Below are 16,972 nucleotides of genomic sequence, written 5' to 3'. Positions count from 1 at the left end.
ACACTCTGCATAGTAGACCCAGGCTTGACATTTAAAGCCTTTTGTTTTACACCTCACTGGAGAAAGCACAAATGGACTTTCAGAAAGTGCGGCAATGGCCTACTAATGCTAGATTGCAGCAGCCAGTTCACCTATGCAAGATTGGACAGGGTGCTTTCTGGTGAGTGGCACCTTCAATTAATTGTCAACACCGGCGCTTGTGACAGCCTGCCAGTAGTCAGTGCTGTCTGTCTATTTAGAGATGACCACAACAGCAGGCATTGATTTATTCTATATACATTACAATTCTGGTGCCTGGTGCCCAAGCCATTCCATAGCCTTGGGAGCCTGGAATAGACTGAATCGCCGCACTTGCTCAAGTGTCCCGGTTAGTAGGTGATGTTACTGGGGGCTGCATGGCTGGAACACTGTGTGGTGCAGTCGGAAGTGGCTTCCTGCCGTGGGCCCTGGCATCCAGCTGCTCAAGTGTCGGGGTTAGTAGTTGGGATGTTACGTTTACCGGAAGCATGCTGGTACCTTCCCTGCATAAGGGATACATAAGCATCAGTTCCCTGTTTTGAATGCAGACGCAGGGCTCTCGGCATAGTGCCTGCCCCTGTTTCGTGCACCTATGATAATTTTCCTTTATCCTCCTGGGACATCATACCTCCCTGGTTTATGCTCAGCAGTTCTTGGAGAGACAGCTATTGTACTCTGCCGACCGGTGATGGTTCTGTTATTTGCTCAATATAAATATTAGACACACGGGTCCGAGCGTACGTAAGATGTGGATCACAGTGGTGTGTGGCCTGCAGGACTGGTTTGCAGTTTTGGGGGTCATGGTTGATCCGACCGGTCTGCGCAGCTTTCGTATTCGCAGGCATGCTAGAAAAGCAGAATGCAGTGCTTAAATTTGAACTGGGGGAGGGCAAGAGGGTAGATTGCAAGAATTTGCTAAAAGATATTCGACTGTTGTTCAAGTTAAAGCATGTCAAACGCCAGAGCTCCTCTATCATGTGGATGTCCGTACAATTGGGTGTTGTAAAAATTTGACACTAATGATGGACTCAAATCGTAGGTTTATAAGGTATAAAACACTACTTCGGTCTTTAAATACGGCATAGCGAGGGGAAAAAACATTTTAACCCGCAACAAAAGGTCATAGTGATACACACTCTGCATAGTAGACCCAGGCTTGAAATTTAAAGGCTTTTGTTTTACACCTCACTGGAGAAAGCACAAATGGACTTTTAGAAAGTGCGGCAATGGCCTACTAATGCTAGATTGCAGCAGCCAGTTTACCTATGCAAGATTGGACAGGGTGCTTTTTGGTGAGTGGCACCTTCAATTAATTGTCAACACCGGCGCTTGTGACAGCCTGCCAGTAGTCAGTGCTGTCTGTCTATTTAGAGATGACCACAACAGCAGGCATTGATTTATTCAATATACATTACAATTCTGGTGCCTGGTGCCCAAGCCATTCCATAGCCTTGGGGGCCTGGAATAGACTGAATCGCCGCACTTGCTCAAGTGTCCCGGTTAGTAGGTGATGTTACTGGGGGCTGCATGGCTGGAACATTGTGCGGTGCAGCTGGAAGTGGCCTCCTGCCGTGGGCCCTGGCATCCAGTTGCTCAAGTGTCGGGGTTAGTAGTTGGGATGTTACTTTTACCGGAAGCATGCTGGTACTTTCCCTGCATAAGGGATACATAAGCATCTGGTCCTGTTTTGAATGCAGACGCAGGGCTCTCGGCATAGTGCCTGCCCCTGTTTCGTGCACCTATGATAATTTTCCATTATCCTCCTGGGACATCATACCTCCCTGGTTTATGCTCAGCAGTTCATGGAGAGACAGCTATTGTACTCTGCCGACCGGTGATGGTTCTGTTATTTGCTCAATATAAATATTAGACACACGGGTCCGAGCGTACGGAAGATGTGTGTCACAGTGCTGTGTGGCCTGCAGGACTGGTTTCCAGTTTTGGGGGTCATGGTTGACCCGACCGGTCTGCGCAGCTTTCGTATTCGCAGGCATGGTAGAAAAGCAGAATTTAGTGCTTAAATTTGAAATGGGGGAGGGCAAGCTGGGCCCATCCGGACCCCATGTGTTGGACAAGCGGTAGTTATTCCTCTGCAAACTTTGAGCCGGAGCAGGAGAAAGGATAAAACAGAGAGGTAGATAGGGATGGATAGCCGCCGTATAGAAGAATCTGGCTAAAGAGCGTAAGCTGGGGCATAGTGTGTTTGTTAGTGGATTAATAGAGGTGTGACTTATTCTGGACAGCCTTGAGAGTTTGCCGCCATGTCTTTGTGCCAGCTTCGGTGTGGGTGCAAAGCTTTGGGCACATCTTTCTTTGTCAAGTTGACCACTGACAGACTAGTAGTGGCTGGCGGGAACTGACAATCCACCGATACCACTAGCGCCTACATCACTGACTTTTGTTGGCTGCTGTTGAATGTAAGGGATACCCATTTTCGTAATAAGTGTGAGCTTCCTGGGGGATGATTCGGTGTCATTTAAGTCAGCTTCTGGCAAGTTTGAAAGTCACAGATCGATGGGCCATTTCACATGTCCTTTTGCCTTCTATATAGATAAACACTTATGGGCAGGGTAGTCAGCATGGGAATTAGAGTCAGGCCTAGGAAAACAAAAACTTCACTTGGGCCTGCAAAATACAGCCCAACCTCTAGCTTTGCTGGAGGGGTAAGGCGAGGGGTGGATTATATCCATGGAGGCAATGACTGAAGAGGGTGAACTACGCAGCACCCACTTCACGGGATGGGCTCAGCCTTGCAGGCTACCCTGCATTGGTTACTGACTTTAGGTTGGCAGGAAGCTGTATCTGGCATTTTAGTACACGCAGGCCTCTAATTAGAAGGAGCAGGTAATCTTCCACTGCTGGGGCAGTATACAATTAGCAGTTTGAACCCCCAAAGCTTGGGAATAAGCAAGTACGGGGGTTAATTAGGGCTTAGTCTGCTGGGCTGAGGTGCGCTGGGAGCACCATGGGCTAATATGTATGCAGTACGACTTTCTAGCAATCTAAGTGCAATCTGGCGTAGCACCAGTTTCTAATACATGTGCAGTGTGGATTTGGAACAAACTAAGGGCACCTTGCGTAGAACCTATGAATTTGGGCTACAGCTCGGGTGGGGACTCCAGCAGGGGACCCAGTATCTGTCACAAGTCTCACCCTGGTGACCCTCCCCTGGGGTTCCATATTTCTCTTGGTACCGCACGTGGTCATCACTGAACATCAAACGTTGTACTTGACAAAGCAAGGGGATAGTTGTCCTGTTGTGGCCTAGCTAGCAGGACTTTTTCCCCCTCTACCACGATCGGGAGCCCCTATGGGGAAAACAGTGGGGGGTGCTTGCTATTCGAACAGAGGACAGGAGGATTAAAGTGCATTCCAGGTCTCCATGGCTTAGCCAAATGATCAATGTACCGGAAAATATATGTTTAATGTGCTGTGGACTGACTAATTGGTGAGGCACAAAAGACTATTCCCCAAGGATACTGGACTATGACACAACATTGGTTCCATACGGGCTACAATTCCAGGGATAACGAAGTGAACTAGGGCTATTGCTGAGGGCGGAGCTTGGCCAGTGACGGAGATGGCTGCTTGAGCCTTGGGTTCTTGCACGCAGCAACATTATCCTACAATTATTCTGCCCTTCACTGCTGGGAAACAAGGGCAATGCTACAAATTGCGCGTCTTGCTTGAAGTGCTACTCGGCGCTGCCGTCCCTGGGCTCTGAGAATCTGCTGTGGCGAAGAAAAGAACGTTGTAGTGAGGCACGGCCCTGGCCCGCTAATCCCCGGGCGCGAATCCGGGCGCGGGCGGCCTTGAGTCGCTTTACGTGCGGTTTGCTCTTCGGATGTGCTGCGGCCCCTCCCACTGACCCCTGCTGTTACGTCCGGGGCTCAGGCGCGGATGCTGATGTAACGAGGGAAGGACACCGGGAGTGCTGCCCCGCATCGCGACTATAATGAGAGGGGCGCTGGGTGCTGCGAGCGACGTGGCAGAGCCGATGCCCTAGGCCAGGAGGGACCCGATTTGGAGGACTTTTGGCTGTGGTTACTGGCTGGGTGAGCGACAACAGTGGTCGTGTGCGCTGTGGGCGCCGGCTGGCAGCGGTACCTGGGGGCGGTAAATGCCCGGCCTGTGGCGGCGGCCTGAAGGAGCCTTGCTGAAGAGTACTGCACCGCGCAGACTGCCTGGACGTGACTCACCGAGGGAGGTCTGCGGCCGTGGTTGGGCACAGGCCATTGGAGCTGTGGCTGTGGCTGGTTGGTTAAGTGGGCCAGCGTTCCGGCGAGGAGCGACCGACCAAGGTCTTGTGCGGTAGGCGCCCCCTGGGGCAGATTGAGGCCGCTGCTGTGCGTATTGCTGGGTTGCTGGCAGCTTGGGGGCGAGTGGCGCACTGGAGTGCGTGATCAGGAGCGCGACCCATGGTTGGGCCCTATGGTGGGGCTTGAAGAGTGGGACTGCCGTAGTGACGCTGCAATACAGTCTGCGATTGGCGAGAAACAGGCGGGACGTACCGTGGTGGCGCTCTGGCACAGTGCCTCTGCCCTTCCAATGGGTGGATGCGAGTGGGACGTGCACCGCTACACGTTAGGAGATTCAGTAGGCCTTCACAGTGAGGTCAGACGGCAGCGCCCTTCGGTGGAAGAACTCACGACGGACCTACTCCTGTGGCGGGAGCTGGGCCTCTGGATTGCTGACCTGTGAGAACTGCGTTGGTGGTGACTTACGGCGACTCGGCGCGCCCGGGTGGCGCCTTGGAGGGGGTTCTGTTCGGGCGTGGTGCCAGCGCAGAGGGTAGGAAGTACCAGCGATGGGCAAGTCTGACAGATCCCAATCGAAGCTAACCTTTGAGCATAGAAAACCCAAGCCTCAGGTCCTAGCTGAGGGGGCTGCCGGTGGCGCCGATGTTCCGCAGGAGAAAGATCAGGACATTTGCAGCTTGCTCCTATCCATGGACGACGTTGGATATGGATCACAAGAAACTTGGGCGTCTTATGCAGGTGTTACAGGATAAAACAGAGGACCTTGAGACGCGTACCCGTCGCTGCAACTTGCGTATTACAGGCCTGCCGGAGACGACGTCAACGGGTCGAATGGAGTGTTTTGTGGAGTCCCTGCTGGTGGAGCTACTTGGTCAGGACGTGTTCTCAAAGATGTTCGTGGTGGAGAGAGCGCACAGATCACTTGGGCCGAGACCCCCTCCGGGAGCGGCGCCGCAACCATTTATAGCAAAACTGATGAACTACTGCGACAGAAATGCTGCCCTCCGTGTTGCACGGGAGAAAAAGACATTGGTGTACGAAGGGTCGACCATCTCACTCTATCCGGATTTCACTGCCAGAGTGCAGGATGCTAGGCGGCAGTTTGCTCCAGGTAAAAAGCAGCTGCGGGATCTGGGTCTGGACTATGCAATGCTATATCCGGCCAAGCTGCGTGTTAACAGGCAAGGGAAATCCCATATCTTCCTAGACCCAAAGGCACTGCAAAAAGCGCTGAAAGACTGCAACAAGGAACGGAAGTGGAGCCCGCAGAGACAACCGCGAGGAGATGAGGCGGAGATCACGCTGGAGCTTCAGGACTGACTCTGGAGTACCGGCAAGCATGTGTTGCATTTACTTTGTGCCTATGGGGTGAGGTGTGTGGGGGCAGTGGGGAGATATATGGGTACAAGGGTTAAACAGCGGCAGAAGGGTAACTGCTTACTGAAATATTGTCAACATGCCCGCCACTTGGTGGGTCACATAAACTGTGGGAGGTGCGCTGGGGAGTAAGGGCTGGCGTACAGGCCTGGTTCCTCGCGGTCCGCACATGGAGCAAGGAGCTGTAGGGGGCACACGGGAGGGGCGCGCGTTCGGTGGTTGCAGATTGTGCTGAGGCGCACATAGTCTCGTGATTATTGCACAGCAGTGGGGCAGTAATTTGTTTGCTGCGCCGGGTGGTAGCAATCGGATACGGGGTGCTCACCTGTTAAAAACTGTGGACTGAGCGACCTCCGCCCGCGAGTGCATATCACCACTTTGGGGGATCGAATTGTTCTGGGGAGGGTGGTGGGAGGTGTGGGTTGTCCCTATATGGGACACGGCATGACCAAGTTGGGGAGGTCTGCTGTGGGAGGGGGGTGGGCAATGGGTTTCATTTTCCTTTTCATGGGTTTTACAGTCAGCATACCATTCTATGTATACTTCATCATATATGTTGCTTACAGTGCTCAGATGCGGATGCTCTACGTTTCAGACAGGATAGCTGCGATTAGAGACACTGTCCCGCGAGGGGCGCCTGATTCTGTAAGGGTGGTGACCTGGAACGTAAGGGGTCTGAACGACCATAGGAAGTTACGTAGGGTGTTGCATTACCTAAATCGGCATGCTGTCGACATTGCCTTCATTCAGGAAACGCACCTCCCCAACCAGAGCCAAATGCTGCATACCAAAGGGTTGTTAGGTAATGCACATGCAACGGGTTTCACCACTCATGCCAGGGGGGTACTTACTTGGTTTAATCCGAAGTTGGGCTTTAGGACGCAACTGTTGGTGGCGGACGGCGGGGGCAGATTTGTGTTTTCGCGCTGTCAGGGTAGGGGATTGGACTTGCTGTTGGTTAATGTGTATGGCCCAAACTATGACAGTCCGGAGTTTTATTCAGCGCTATCTACCACTGCAAGGGACTGTGGAATACCACATATGCTGTGGGGAGGTGATCTCAACATGGTTATGAACCCAGGCCTTGACAGATCGGGGGGCCCAGCTAGAACACAGACAGCAGCGGTCAAAATAATGCGACGGGAAATGCTATGTATGGCCCTTATGGGTGTGTGGAGAATGCTTAATCCCACGGAGGGGGGGCTTTACGCACTACTCCGCCTATCATGAACTTCACACGCGCATAGATTACTGGCTCGCGTCGACGTCTCTTATGTCACAGGTTCGCGAATGTCAGGTGCTGCCGCGCACTTTGTCGGATCACTCCCCTGTCCTATTGACCTTGAATACACCTAGTAAGTCTGTACCACCTTTTTTATGGCGTTTTCCCCCATATTCATTGCTGGACCCCCTTTTTAAGGTAGACATGGCGCAGGCGATCACACAGTTCTTCGATATCAACATCGGGTCAGTGGATAGCTTTCAGACAGTTTGGGAAACATTTAAGGTTTATATCAGAGGGGTGGCAATTGCCAAGCATTCCGGGGTTCTTCGTGATATACGGCAGAGACTGTCGACATTGGAACAAAATCTCAGGGCCTTGGAGGCTAGGCTACAGTCCGATGCGTCGGAAGATACAACTGCAGAGCTGAAGGCTACGCTGGTGGAATATCATGAGGCAGCAGATGTGGAAGTGCAGCACTTAGGGAAGTACGCCACGGCCAGGGTGTACGGGGAGGGCGACAGGCCTGGCGCAGTGTTGGCTAATATACTAAAAGCTCGGAGGGGTATAACTGCTATCACCAAGGTTAGATCGGCAGATGGGGTGATACTAACGGAAGAGGCAGATATAGCTGCACGCTTCAAGTCGTATTATGCTACTTTATACGAGTCCCGACAGTCTGATATGGAGGAGAGCATTCGAGACTATTTGGATCACATTCAGTTACCCTTTCTCTCTAATGCACATAGGGAGTTTCTGTCCCTCTCCATAGAGAAGGATGAAATCCTTGAGGCGCTGGCTGGTATGAAGGCGAGCAGCGCCCCGGGAGTGGATGGCCTTACAGTCACATTTTATCGATCCTTTATAGACTTGCTGCTCCCGCATTTATCGGCTTTGTTTGACGATATGTGTGTCACGTGCCACATGCCACAATCTATGAGAGAGGCCATTTTGGTCGCTATCCCCAAACCTGGTAAGGTACTAGAGGAGTGCAGTTCTTATGGACCGCTCTCTTTGCTGAATGTCGATACTAAACTATTTGCGAAGGTCTTGGCTACGCGCCTGGCCCAGCTGAGGAGTGCTGCTAAAGAGGACACGTGCCTGCGAGAAATACATTTTGGAACTTCAAAAACATATGTTTACAACATTTTTTCCTTTTCACAATTATCAGTTATTCAGTTTTTGCAAAGAGTTTGTGTAACAAAGTTTTTTTACTGTAACTGGTGTGAGGTTGTTAGACGCATGGGCTACTTTCGCTTTACACATCTATTTACTAAGTTGGAGAGACGGGGTTATTTTAAAATGTGCTCCTGCTTTGTATCTGTTGATCATTATTTTACGCATGCTTGCCATCTAAACAGAGAAAAAGCATGAGGAGAGAAAGTTATCTTGTTGCAGCTCGTTTGATAATGGGCCACTGCTGCGGTTGTTGTTATTTATTCTGGAGATAAGCCAGTCAGCAATGCTGCCAAAGAAGACCTGTGAGTTTGGCATCTCAGTGGTGGTACATTCTAGGCTGCAGAATATTTTTTGGGGGAAGGATGGCTGCATTGATCAAAATCAGTTTCCATGGTTTTGAGTGCTGATTTGTAATATTGTGTTATAGGCAGTAAGGTGATTTCTTTCATTCTTGTCGTTGAACTACCTTGATTTGAATTGTAGTGCAACCCACTTTAACATTTGGTCATGTTTTAAAAATATATATATATTTCTTTGCTGATGCCATGGTGTGCCACATCAGCTCACAGTTGTCATTGGCTCTGGTGTGCCTGTACCTACCAGACAACTGGTGTTGTGCCACTTAGGGGGCAGCTCAAGTAGCATTCTCCCAGCTGCCCCAAGCGACTCCCTCCCCGTCCGGCAGTACTGTCTGCCAGGGTACCTTACTTTTTTGCTGTTTTAGTATACCTCTTCTGTACTACATACCATTACTCGTTCTCTCTCTATTCACTATACCTCTCAGTTCTCTCTTCAAATATCGGTAACGGTCTCGCTTACCCAGTTCTCTCTAATTCTCTTTCATTATACTTTGTCTCTTTCTCTTCACTTTACCTTTCTAGTAGCAATTATACTTCCAATTTGTGTTGCACTCTATTCCATGCCGCTTTATAAATGTTCTATCTGTATTACACATCCCTCCGTTCACTTTATATTTCGGTTCACTTTTCTCTGTTGATCTTTAGCCTGTTTCTCAGTGACCTTCATAAATGTTTTTCAGTATCCATTATCTTTACTTATACTTCTCTATGCCTGCTATCCAGCTGTCCCTCAGTCCTCCTTGCTATGCCCCTTTCTCACTATAACCCTATATCTCCATGTCCCTATGCATCAAGACTGTCTTTCTACATTCTAGGTATGGGTTATTTGCTACATGTATACTGACTTTTAAACTTTGGGCCAATCATCATTGAATTTTGAAAGGCAATCATGTAATTGGTGGTGCTCTTTCAGGAAGGCCGGCGTGCAGCATGCACAGAGGCAATTGTGTTGGGATTGTGGAAAACATTTTCGCAAGCAAAAAAAAATCTGCCTCATCGGAAGCTATTTATTATCTACGTTCCTATCGTTTGGAAAATTGAACTAGGAACCCTCTGTGAGAAGTTGGCCTGGTATATGCTGTTCACTAGTTATAGTGGGCACCTTGCACCAGTCCAAACAACCCCTTATTGATGATAGGTTAAAGACAACTATTATTGAAAGCTATCCTAGTGGTAGCTATGGAGAGCAGCCTTCAGGCTAAGTCTTGAAGGAATGTAAAGCAGCTTGTTTTACAAGTCTATAATCTCTTGAATGGCTAAATGAAAGGAAACCACACCAGGTATATATATATAAAATATATGTATTTATTACTAAACACACCCCTCTAGTCTCTTTATGAGGCTAGAGGCAAAAGCACATAAGTTATACTTCAAATAAACAGTAAAGTACCACGAAATACACGTTAGGCCCTAGGGGCGAGCCAAACCATATACTAAAATAGTGGTATAAGAACCACGACTTAACTAGACACAAGGCCTAGAGCCTGTAGAATCACTGGGACCCCAAGGAACCACCCAAGGCAGTGACACAGGGGACCCACAGGGGCCGTGTGCAGTGTGAGAATACAGCTGCGAGCTCCCGTTAGCTTCTATGGGGAAAGTCATGGTTAGTTTTCTAAAGATTAAGGACACTTAGAGATGGACTAGGACCAAACCCTTTTGGACTTAGGCAGTTCTAGGGTCAATACCCACGGGAGCACCCGAGTACTCGAGTTACCTCACCCAGGGAAGCCGGGTGCATAGGTGTCAAATGGTGTCGGGTCGCGTCGTCGTTTTCAATGGAAGCTGGCGAAGAAGTGCCGCTGCTGGGAAGATGCGAAGTGTCCGAAGAGATCAAAGCCTGGATCAAAGATGTGAAGAACCTGAAAGCAGAGGGGACAGAGTCTGGGTCACTTGCCAGTGACCAAGGGCACGATAGACGAATGCCCACCGATGTCGGGTGTTTCAGGTGAAGAAGGTGAAGCTTGACTCTTCAGCCAGGAGGACCAGGAGGTGTCAAGGACAACCAGGAGCTGGATTCGAGCTGTCCCACAAAGGATGTCGAGTGCTGCAGCATCGGTGCCCGGATTGGAGACAACAAGCCTTGGCAACAGCAACCCATTCAGAAAGGAAAAAGATGCTTCGGTGCAGACCAGCAAGGTCTGAGGGACTCACCACGTGGTGGGGAGTCAGGGCACATCTGGAGCAACCAGGGAAGCCCAAGAAAAATCAGAGTTGCCTTCACAGGGACCCACCAGTCGAAGGACCAGGGATCGTGAAGGGGCTTCGAGTGGAAATGCAGGAAGCGGGCTCACAGAGCACTCGTGGAGTGTAGGCTCACAATTTTCAGTGCAAAAGGTGCTCGGGGCTTGGGCTATAAGTAACCCAAAGCACGACTTCAAGAGACATCGAGAAGTCAATGTACTTGCAAAGGTGCACAGTGTCCAGGAGTTCCGGTTCCACATCACTCACGAGAACTGCGGGTCTCTGCTTTGCTGGGGACTCGGGTCGGCCTCTAAGAAGTCTGGAAATCCTCTTCCTGGGCTGCAGATACTTCAGAGTCCGTCGGGAGCTTCAGGGATGCAGACCGACAATTGCTTTGTTGGTGCCTGCCAAGCAGGGGAGTCACTCCTTGACCCCAAGGGAGATTTCCTCCATCCTCTAGTCTTGAGTAGAGCATCAAAGTTCCAGGATTCAGTTGCAGAGTTTCGTCCAGGGATATCTAAAATCCTGTTGCCAGGGGTTCCTCCTTTATACCCAAGGAAGGGATTGGACTAACTCAGGGGACCCATCTATGGGAGGGTTTGGAAAGAGGGGTGGCTACACCCATTTCTTTGTCCAGTTTCACACCAGAGCAGGGGCTTGTAGCCCCGGAACCGGTTTGAGCTGGACTATGCACAGGGACACCAAATGTGCCCCCAGTGCAGCACTTCAAAGCACTCTGAGTGCACCCACCCAGCCCCAATACACTGAAGCCTGTCTGGGAGGTGGTGACACCTCCCTGTGACAGGAAACCTATTGTCCAGGCCTCCCCTGCTGGAGTTTTGGTCAGCAGCAGGAGGCCAGACTCGTGTCTGTGTCTTCAGCATCCATTTTGTGATGCCAGGGCTCTTTTAGGTTGGTAATGGGTATACAGGTGCTGTCATGTCTCTCCCTCTGGAAGGGTGGGATCATACTCCCACACAGGTTACTGGTGTGGGGGTATGATTCCAAGGTGTTTGGCACCAAACACAACATGTTTCCGTGCATCCAGTCCAAAGTTAGCCTTTACCGTTTGGTTATAATGCACTTAAGAGTATATGGTCAGGCTGCATCACAGACAACCCCGTAGAAGAGATTCTGAAGGCTGCAGAGGGGCTCAGCTCATGCCTGGGCACCCTCTCACACAAAACCAAGCACCCTGCCTTCAGGATTGATAAGGCCTGCCATAGGGGTGACTGATAGGTTTCTATGTGCAGTGACAGGTGAGATATAGTGAACCTATATCTCAGTAAGGAGTGCATGCACCACCTTACCTAGGCTGCAGTAGCAGACCTGTGGTGTCATTTTGGAGGGCTTTCTAGGGGTGGCATAATACATGCTTCAGCCTCTGGTAGGCCTCTGGGGTACCTATGCCCTGGGTACATAGAATACCATATACTAGGGACTTATAAGGGCACCTCAGAATCCAATCTGTTATGTACCTATGGTACATGGAATCAATTTAGATAGGAAGCAGCTAGGCTGGGGCCCTGAATAGCAGGGCCCCAGCCAGACTAAAGTCGAAAAACAGTGTTACAGCAGCAAAAAGTGTGGGTAACCATAAGAGGCAGATCCTACTCTCCTACACCATCAAACACAAGATAAAGTGGATTTAAACACATGATTGTACTGTTTACATATATTAGAGAAAAATCAGTTTATAGGTCTGCATTATTTTACAACTTTTTTGGAAATGTGTTCTATTTCTTGTAAAAACAGCACGAATGATGGCTTTAGCTTAAAAAGAAAATTAATATTGGTTGTGTTTGAATGCTCCACACATTCTCTTTAAGAGCAGGTTTAAATATTTTTCATGTACAAATTAAAAAACGTATTCCTTTTGAACATGGTAAACACATGCTATGTTTTTGCGCAGCATGGTTGGATACTCTATACTGTATTTAGTTTGCAGTTATGGGCTTCAGTGCTGCAATTTCAACTTTTGCAAAACATGATATGTTCAGTACCCAAGGGTGTGTGGGACAAGTTGCCTTTTTTTGGTTTTCCAATCAGATCCACTTTACGGAGAAAAACATTTATTAATGGAAATAAAAATACAACAAGCTTATATTGTGCCATTTCCTCATTTTAAACATGCAGGAAAAGTATTTAGAAGGCGTTATTTGAATTGCATACTCTGGATTCAGTTTAGGCTTTTGCGCTGTGGTTGAACAATCATCAGTGATTTTGGCCACATAATTACGCTCTACTCTATACCACATAAATACACTCATCAAAACTACACTCTATGCAATGTAGCAACACTCCACATGAATACCCTCAACACCACACTGTTCCATGCCACTCTATTCAACTCCACACAAATACATTCCACACCACATAATTCAAAGCCAAACCTCATAATTCCACTCCACAACACAATTCCACTACACACCACATATATCTGATTCACAACACATAATTCAAGTTTATACCACAAAATTCAACAGCACACCACATAATTAAACTCCACTATATACCACTCAACAATACAAAATACCATTCCATATAATTACACTCCATGACACACAATCCCACTCCACATAATGCCAGTGCACTTAATACCACATAATTACTATCCACACACTTCCACAGCACCCCAGGCCACATAATTCCACTACACAAAACAACTCCACACCATTCCATGCCACACAATTACCCAACTACAAAAAAATCAATCCAACCCACATAATTCCACTACATGCCACATACATACACTCCATAATACATATGTAAAAGACATAGCCAATTACCATGTCAATAGCTATTGCATTTCTAATGCTTGTTTTTTATTATAATTTTTTTTTTACAGTTTTATATAGCGCAAACTTGGCCCAAAGGTATCGGGTATCAGAGCTCTTTACATAAGGACCAGTTGCGTTACATGAGGACACATTAATTTTTGTTAGACATGGGGAGATTAAGTGATTTGTCCAGAATCACAGGCTTTTGTAAATCCATCAGAGTGATTTAGTCTTGGTTTAAGGCTTTCTGCCTAGTAATGAACATGCTAGATCCTGCTCACCATTTCTTATATTTTCAGTTTTTGATTTCCACTGCTAGACCAATGTTTTGGTGCTCATCTCACAAGTGACAAGACTCTCTGCGTATCTGCTCATGTAGGTTAGTCCACACATTAGTCCACACATGTAGTAAAGGGCACTCTGCCATAGGGCTGTAAGGCCTGCTGTAGGGGTGACTTACCTATACTGCATGCAATGTCCGCAGGAATGGCACACAGGAGGGGGGCCATATTGTGTCTTCACTTTTTCTGCACGATGGCACACAGTTTGCAATGGCACTTTGCATGTAGATGCTGAAGGGTCCCTTAGGGTGGCACAATCATGCTGCAGTTGTTAGAGACCCTCTTTAGTCTCCTTGCCCTAGGTACCAGGGGTACCATTTACTATGGGCGTACAAGGGGTGACAAAGGTATTAGCAATTGGGGAAACAATTGTATAGTTTTGGGAAAGAGATCTGGAACATGGCAACTGGACAGCAGGAGCCCAGTGTCCTTTCTGTCAAAATAGCTTCGGAAACCAGGCAAAAAAGTGGGAGTAACCATGCTAAAAAGTGGCACTTTTCTACAGTACCCCTCCGCGTGGAAAAGGGGGAATCCTTGAGATTTCCTTGCAAGCACCATTTATCCAGTTTGTAGGAGGAAAGCTAGTAGAGTGCAGTGTCAGTGATGCCCGACTTGGCACATTTGTGAATAGCACATCATGATCGACTGCTTGGAGGTTGAGAAGGATGAGGATGGAGGAGAGATGATTATGTGCAAAGGTTATGATCTATCAATGTTGGGTTTGGACCATTCAGACTTTTCAGATTTGGGTGACTTTGGAATATTTGTAGCTGGTAGACAATGAAACTATGAGGGAAAGAAGAGAAGGAATATAGAGTGGCACCTACGAAAAGATACTAGCCAAATGATTGCTGCTACAGATCTCTCACATACTGGTAAAGTGGACATGAGGAGAACATGCGGAATCATTCACAAGGGGTTAAAGCATAAACGTGCGTTCCATATTCATGTGGATGGCAGGGGCTGCTTTGAAATTGTATTTTCACTCTAAAGGCATCAATCGTACAGTCTGATCTTAAGTCTTGTCTATTTATCATCTATCTTTATACCTCAGCTTTACTAGTAGGTCACATGCTGGCACATAAAATGGGGAGAAAGATTCAGCGAGGAGAGGTAGACCTGGTAGAAGTTAGGCGTCTTGCATTTCTTCTCGAAGGCCTCTCTCATAATTGTAAGAGTGCTAAGAAAGTTCTTCCCACCAATACAGTTGTGGGCATGCCAAGAATCCCAAGATTCTGCACACAACACCTGGGTGCTATGTATGAACCATGAATTATCCATGAAGTGAAGCTGCATTCAAGGAAATGTTGAAGAGTGGTTATATTAAATGCGGAGAAATGCCATTGCACTGATATTCATCACCATAGCTCAAACGTCAATTTCAAGGAAGTAGAGTTCCAAAACCTGGTCTTAAGGAACAGTGAACCCTTATTGAAAAAGCGCTTTATGATGTGATTACATGCTGTTATTCCCATGTATTTGAAATAGTATTATATTTTTTATACAGGCCTTTATGCTGCAATGCCAAGAGACATTCTACTAGTGGTTGGAAATGAAATAATTGAGGCACCTATGGCGTGGCGTGCTCGCTTCTTTGAATACAGAGCGTATAGACCTCTTATCAAGGAATACTTTCGCCGCGGTGCCAAATGGACCACTGCACCAAAGCCCACAATGGCTGATGAACTTTATGACCAGGTATCCCAATTACTTCTATTTATGTGTGTGGTGATGATTGGCCTACATACATGCAACAGTTTGGATCATTTGTGATTTTACCAGTGACCGGCTGCTAGCATGTACAGTCTTGGGTTTTAAGCGTCGCAGTCTAGGATTAATAACGTCCCTGAATGTCCGGGAAAGGAGTAAAAGAGCAGAATTGGACCATACTATCCTTGGCAGCCTGGATCTAAGGCCAGCTTCAATCTGGGTTCAACTCTCCTTGCATCACCGGCATGGGACACTATAAAGTAAGATTATTTTTTTTGTTAATGTGTTCATTACAGAGTTATAATGCACTTTTCAGAGTAATGTAAACAAAACCTTAAGAGCGCGCTCAGAACTACGTTTTATTCCTTTTCGAATGTGCTCTCTGATTTTCACATAAATCGGGTGACTATCTTCCATGCTTCTTCACAAAGTCCCCCGTAACCCCCAGAAAAGCTAATCTCTTCACATGTCAAAAAAGCAAAAAAACATTTCTTGTTATTATGTTGCATACAAATGTTAACTGTCCTAATCGCTTTCTTTTAAACCGGCCAATATTTGTTTTGTCTGAAGCTACATTTATTTCGAGATTTATTTGTACTTTGTTTCCTGTTTAGAAGAAAAATCCCAATTCTATAGTAAAAGTATTAGGGCTCTGGCCCCATTTTCTCTCACTAAGAAGACTTATAGTCTGTGTGCAGTAGTTTAAAGCACGTTATGGAAATTACTTTAAAGCACTAACACTATTAAATGGCATATAAACGAGGAACGGTTTAATAAAACCCGTGGTATTTATGCTAAATCACTAATAGTATAGCTCACTTTTTACTGAAGACCTTGAATTTCGTGACTACACCCTCACTTTTCGTGACCCAGTCATCACCTCTCTGAGAAATCCAGGCCTAAAACATCTATTACAGCATATATTATGCTATACTTGTGTTCCGATTTCTCTTGGTGCCCTTTAAAACATGGCGCTAGGTTTGCGTTTTTTCGTTCACTGTCTATGCTTCACTAACTGTGTTTACCCGTTTGTTATTTCCAGGATTACCCAATCCGTACTGTGGAAGACAGGCATAAACTGGCTGCTCAGGGAAAATTTGTGACAACCGAGTTTGAGCCGTGTTTTGATGCTGCTGATTTTATGAGAGCTGGAAGAGACATTTTTGCACAAAGGAGTCAGGTAGAAATCGAAAGTTTTTATGTGTTCCTTAAAATAGTTAAAAATTCTATATGTTGTCTGTGCTAGATTCACACTGCAATTGCTTATTTAAAAAGAAATTGTCAACCACACGTGAGGAAAAGGTTATTTATTTTTGTTATCGGTTATGTGCAAGATCTACATCGGAAGTAATACTTGAGTACCTTTCAGTTAGTGATAGTAAACACTGTTGCAGCTCTGCGAAGCTTGATAAAAGAAAAGTAATTATTACACAAAATAACATGACAGTCAGGTTTCTAGATTTTCTCCTAGAAAACGTTTAAGTTCTCTTTACCTTCAAGAATATACACACATTTATGCTTGCAAACATTTTTCCCTTGGAGG

The 16,972-nt window shown here is 47.2% G+C and overlaps 1 protein-coding gene across 2 annotated transcripts in view; it reads left to right on the top strand.

Moving 5' to 3' along the window:
* LOC146860396 (glycine amidinotransferase, mitochondrial) overlaps window positions 1-16,972 on the top strand; it is a 204,402-nt gene that overhangs the window by 166,465 nt on the left and 20,965 nt on the right. For both annotated transcript variants that reach the window (XM_085644262.1, XM_085644261.1), the window contains exons 4-5: window positions 15,227-15,417; window positions 16,472-16,609. In XM_085644262.1, coding sequence (XP_085500388.1) covers window positions 15,227-15,417; window positions 16,472-16,609 — 329 coding nt within the window. The remainder of the gene's footprint in view (window positions 1-15,226; window positions 15,418-16,471; window positions 16,610-16,972) is intronic.

Source organism: Triturus cristatus, chromosome 3_1 (genome assembly GCF_964204655.1).
Source record: "Triturus cristatus chromosome 3_1, aTriCri1.1, whole genome shotgun sequence".
Classification (NCBI taxonomy): Eukaryota; Metazoa; Chordata; class Amphibia; order Caudata; family Salamandridae; genus Triturus; species Triturus cristatus.
Note: the sequence above shows the minus strand (reverse complement) of the source record. Positions and strands in the feature narration are given on the sequence as shown.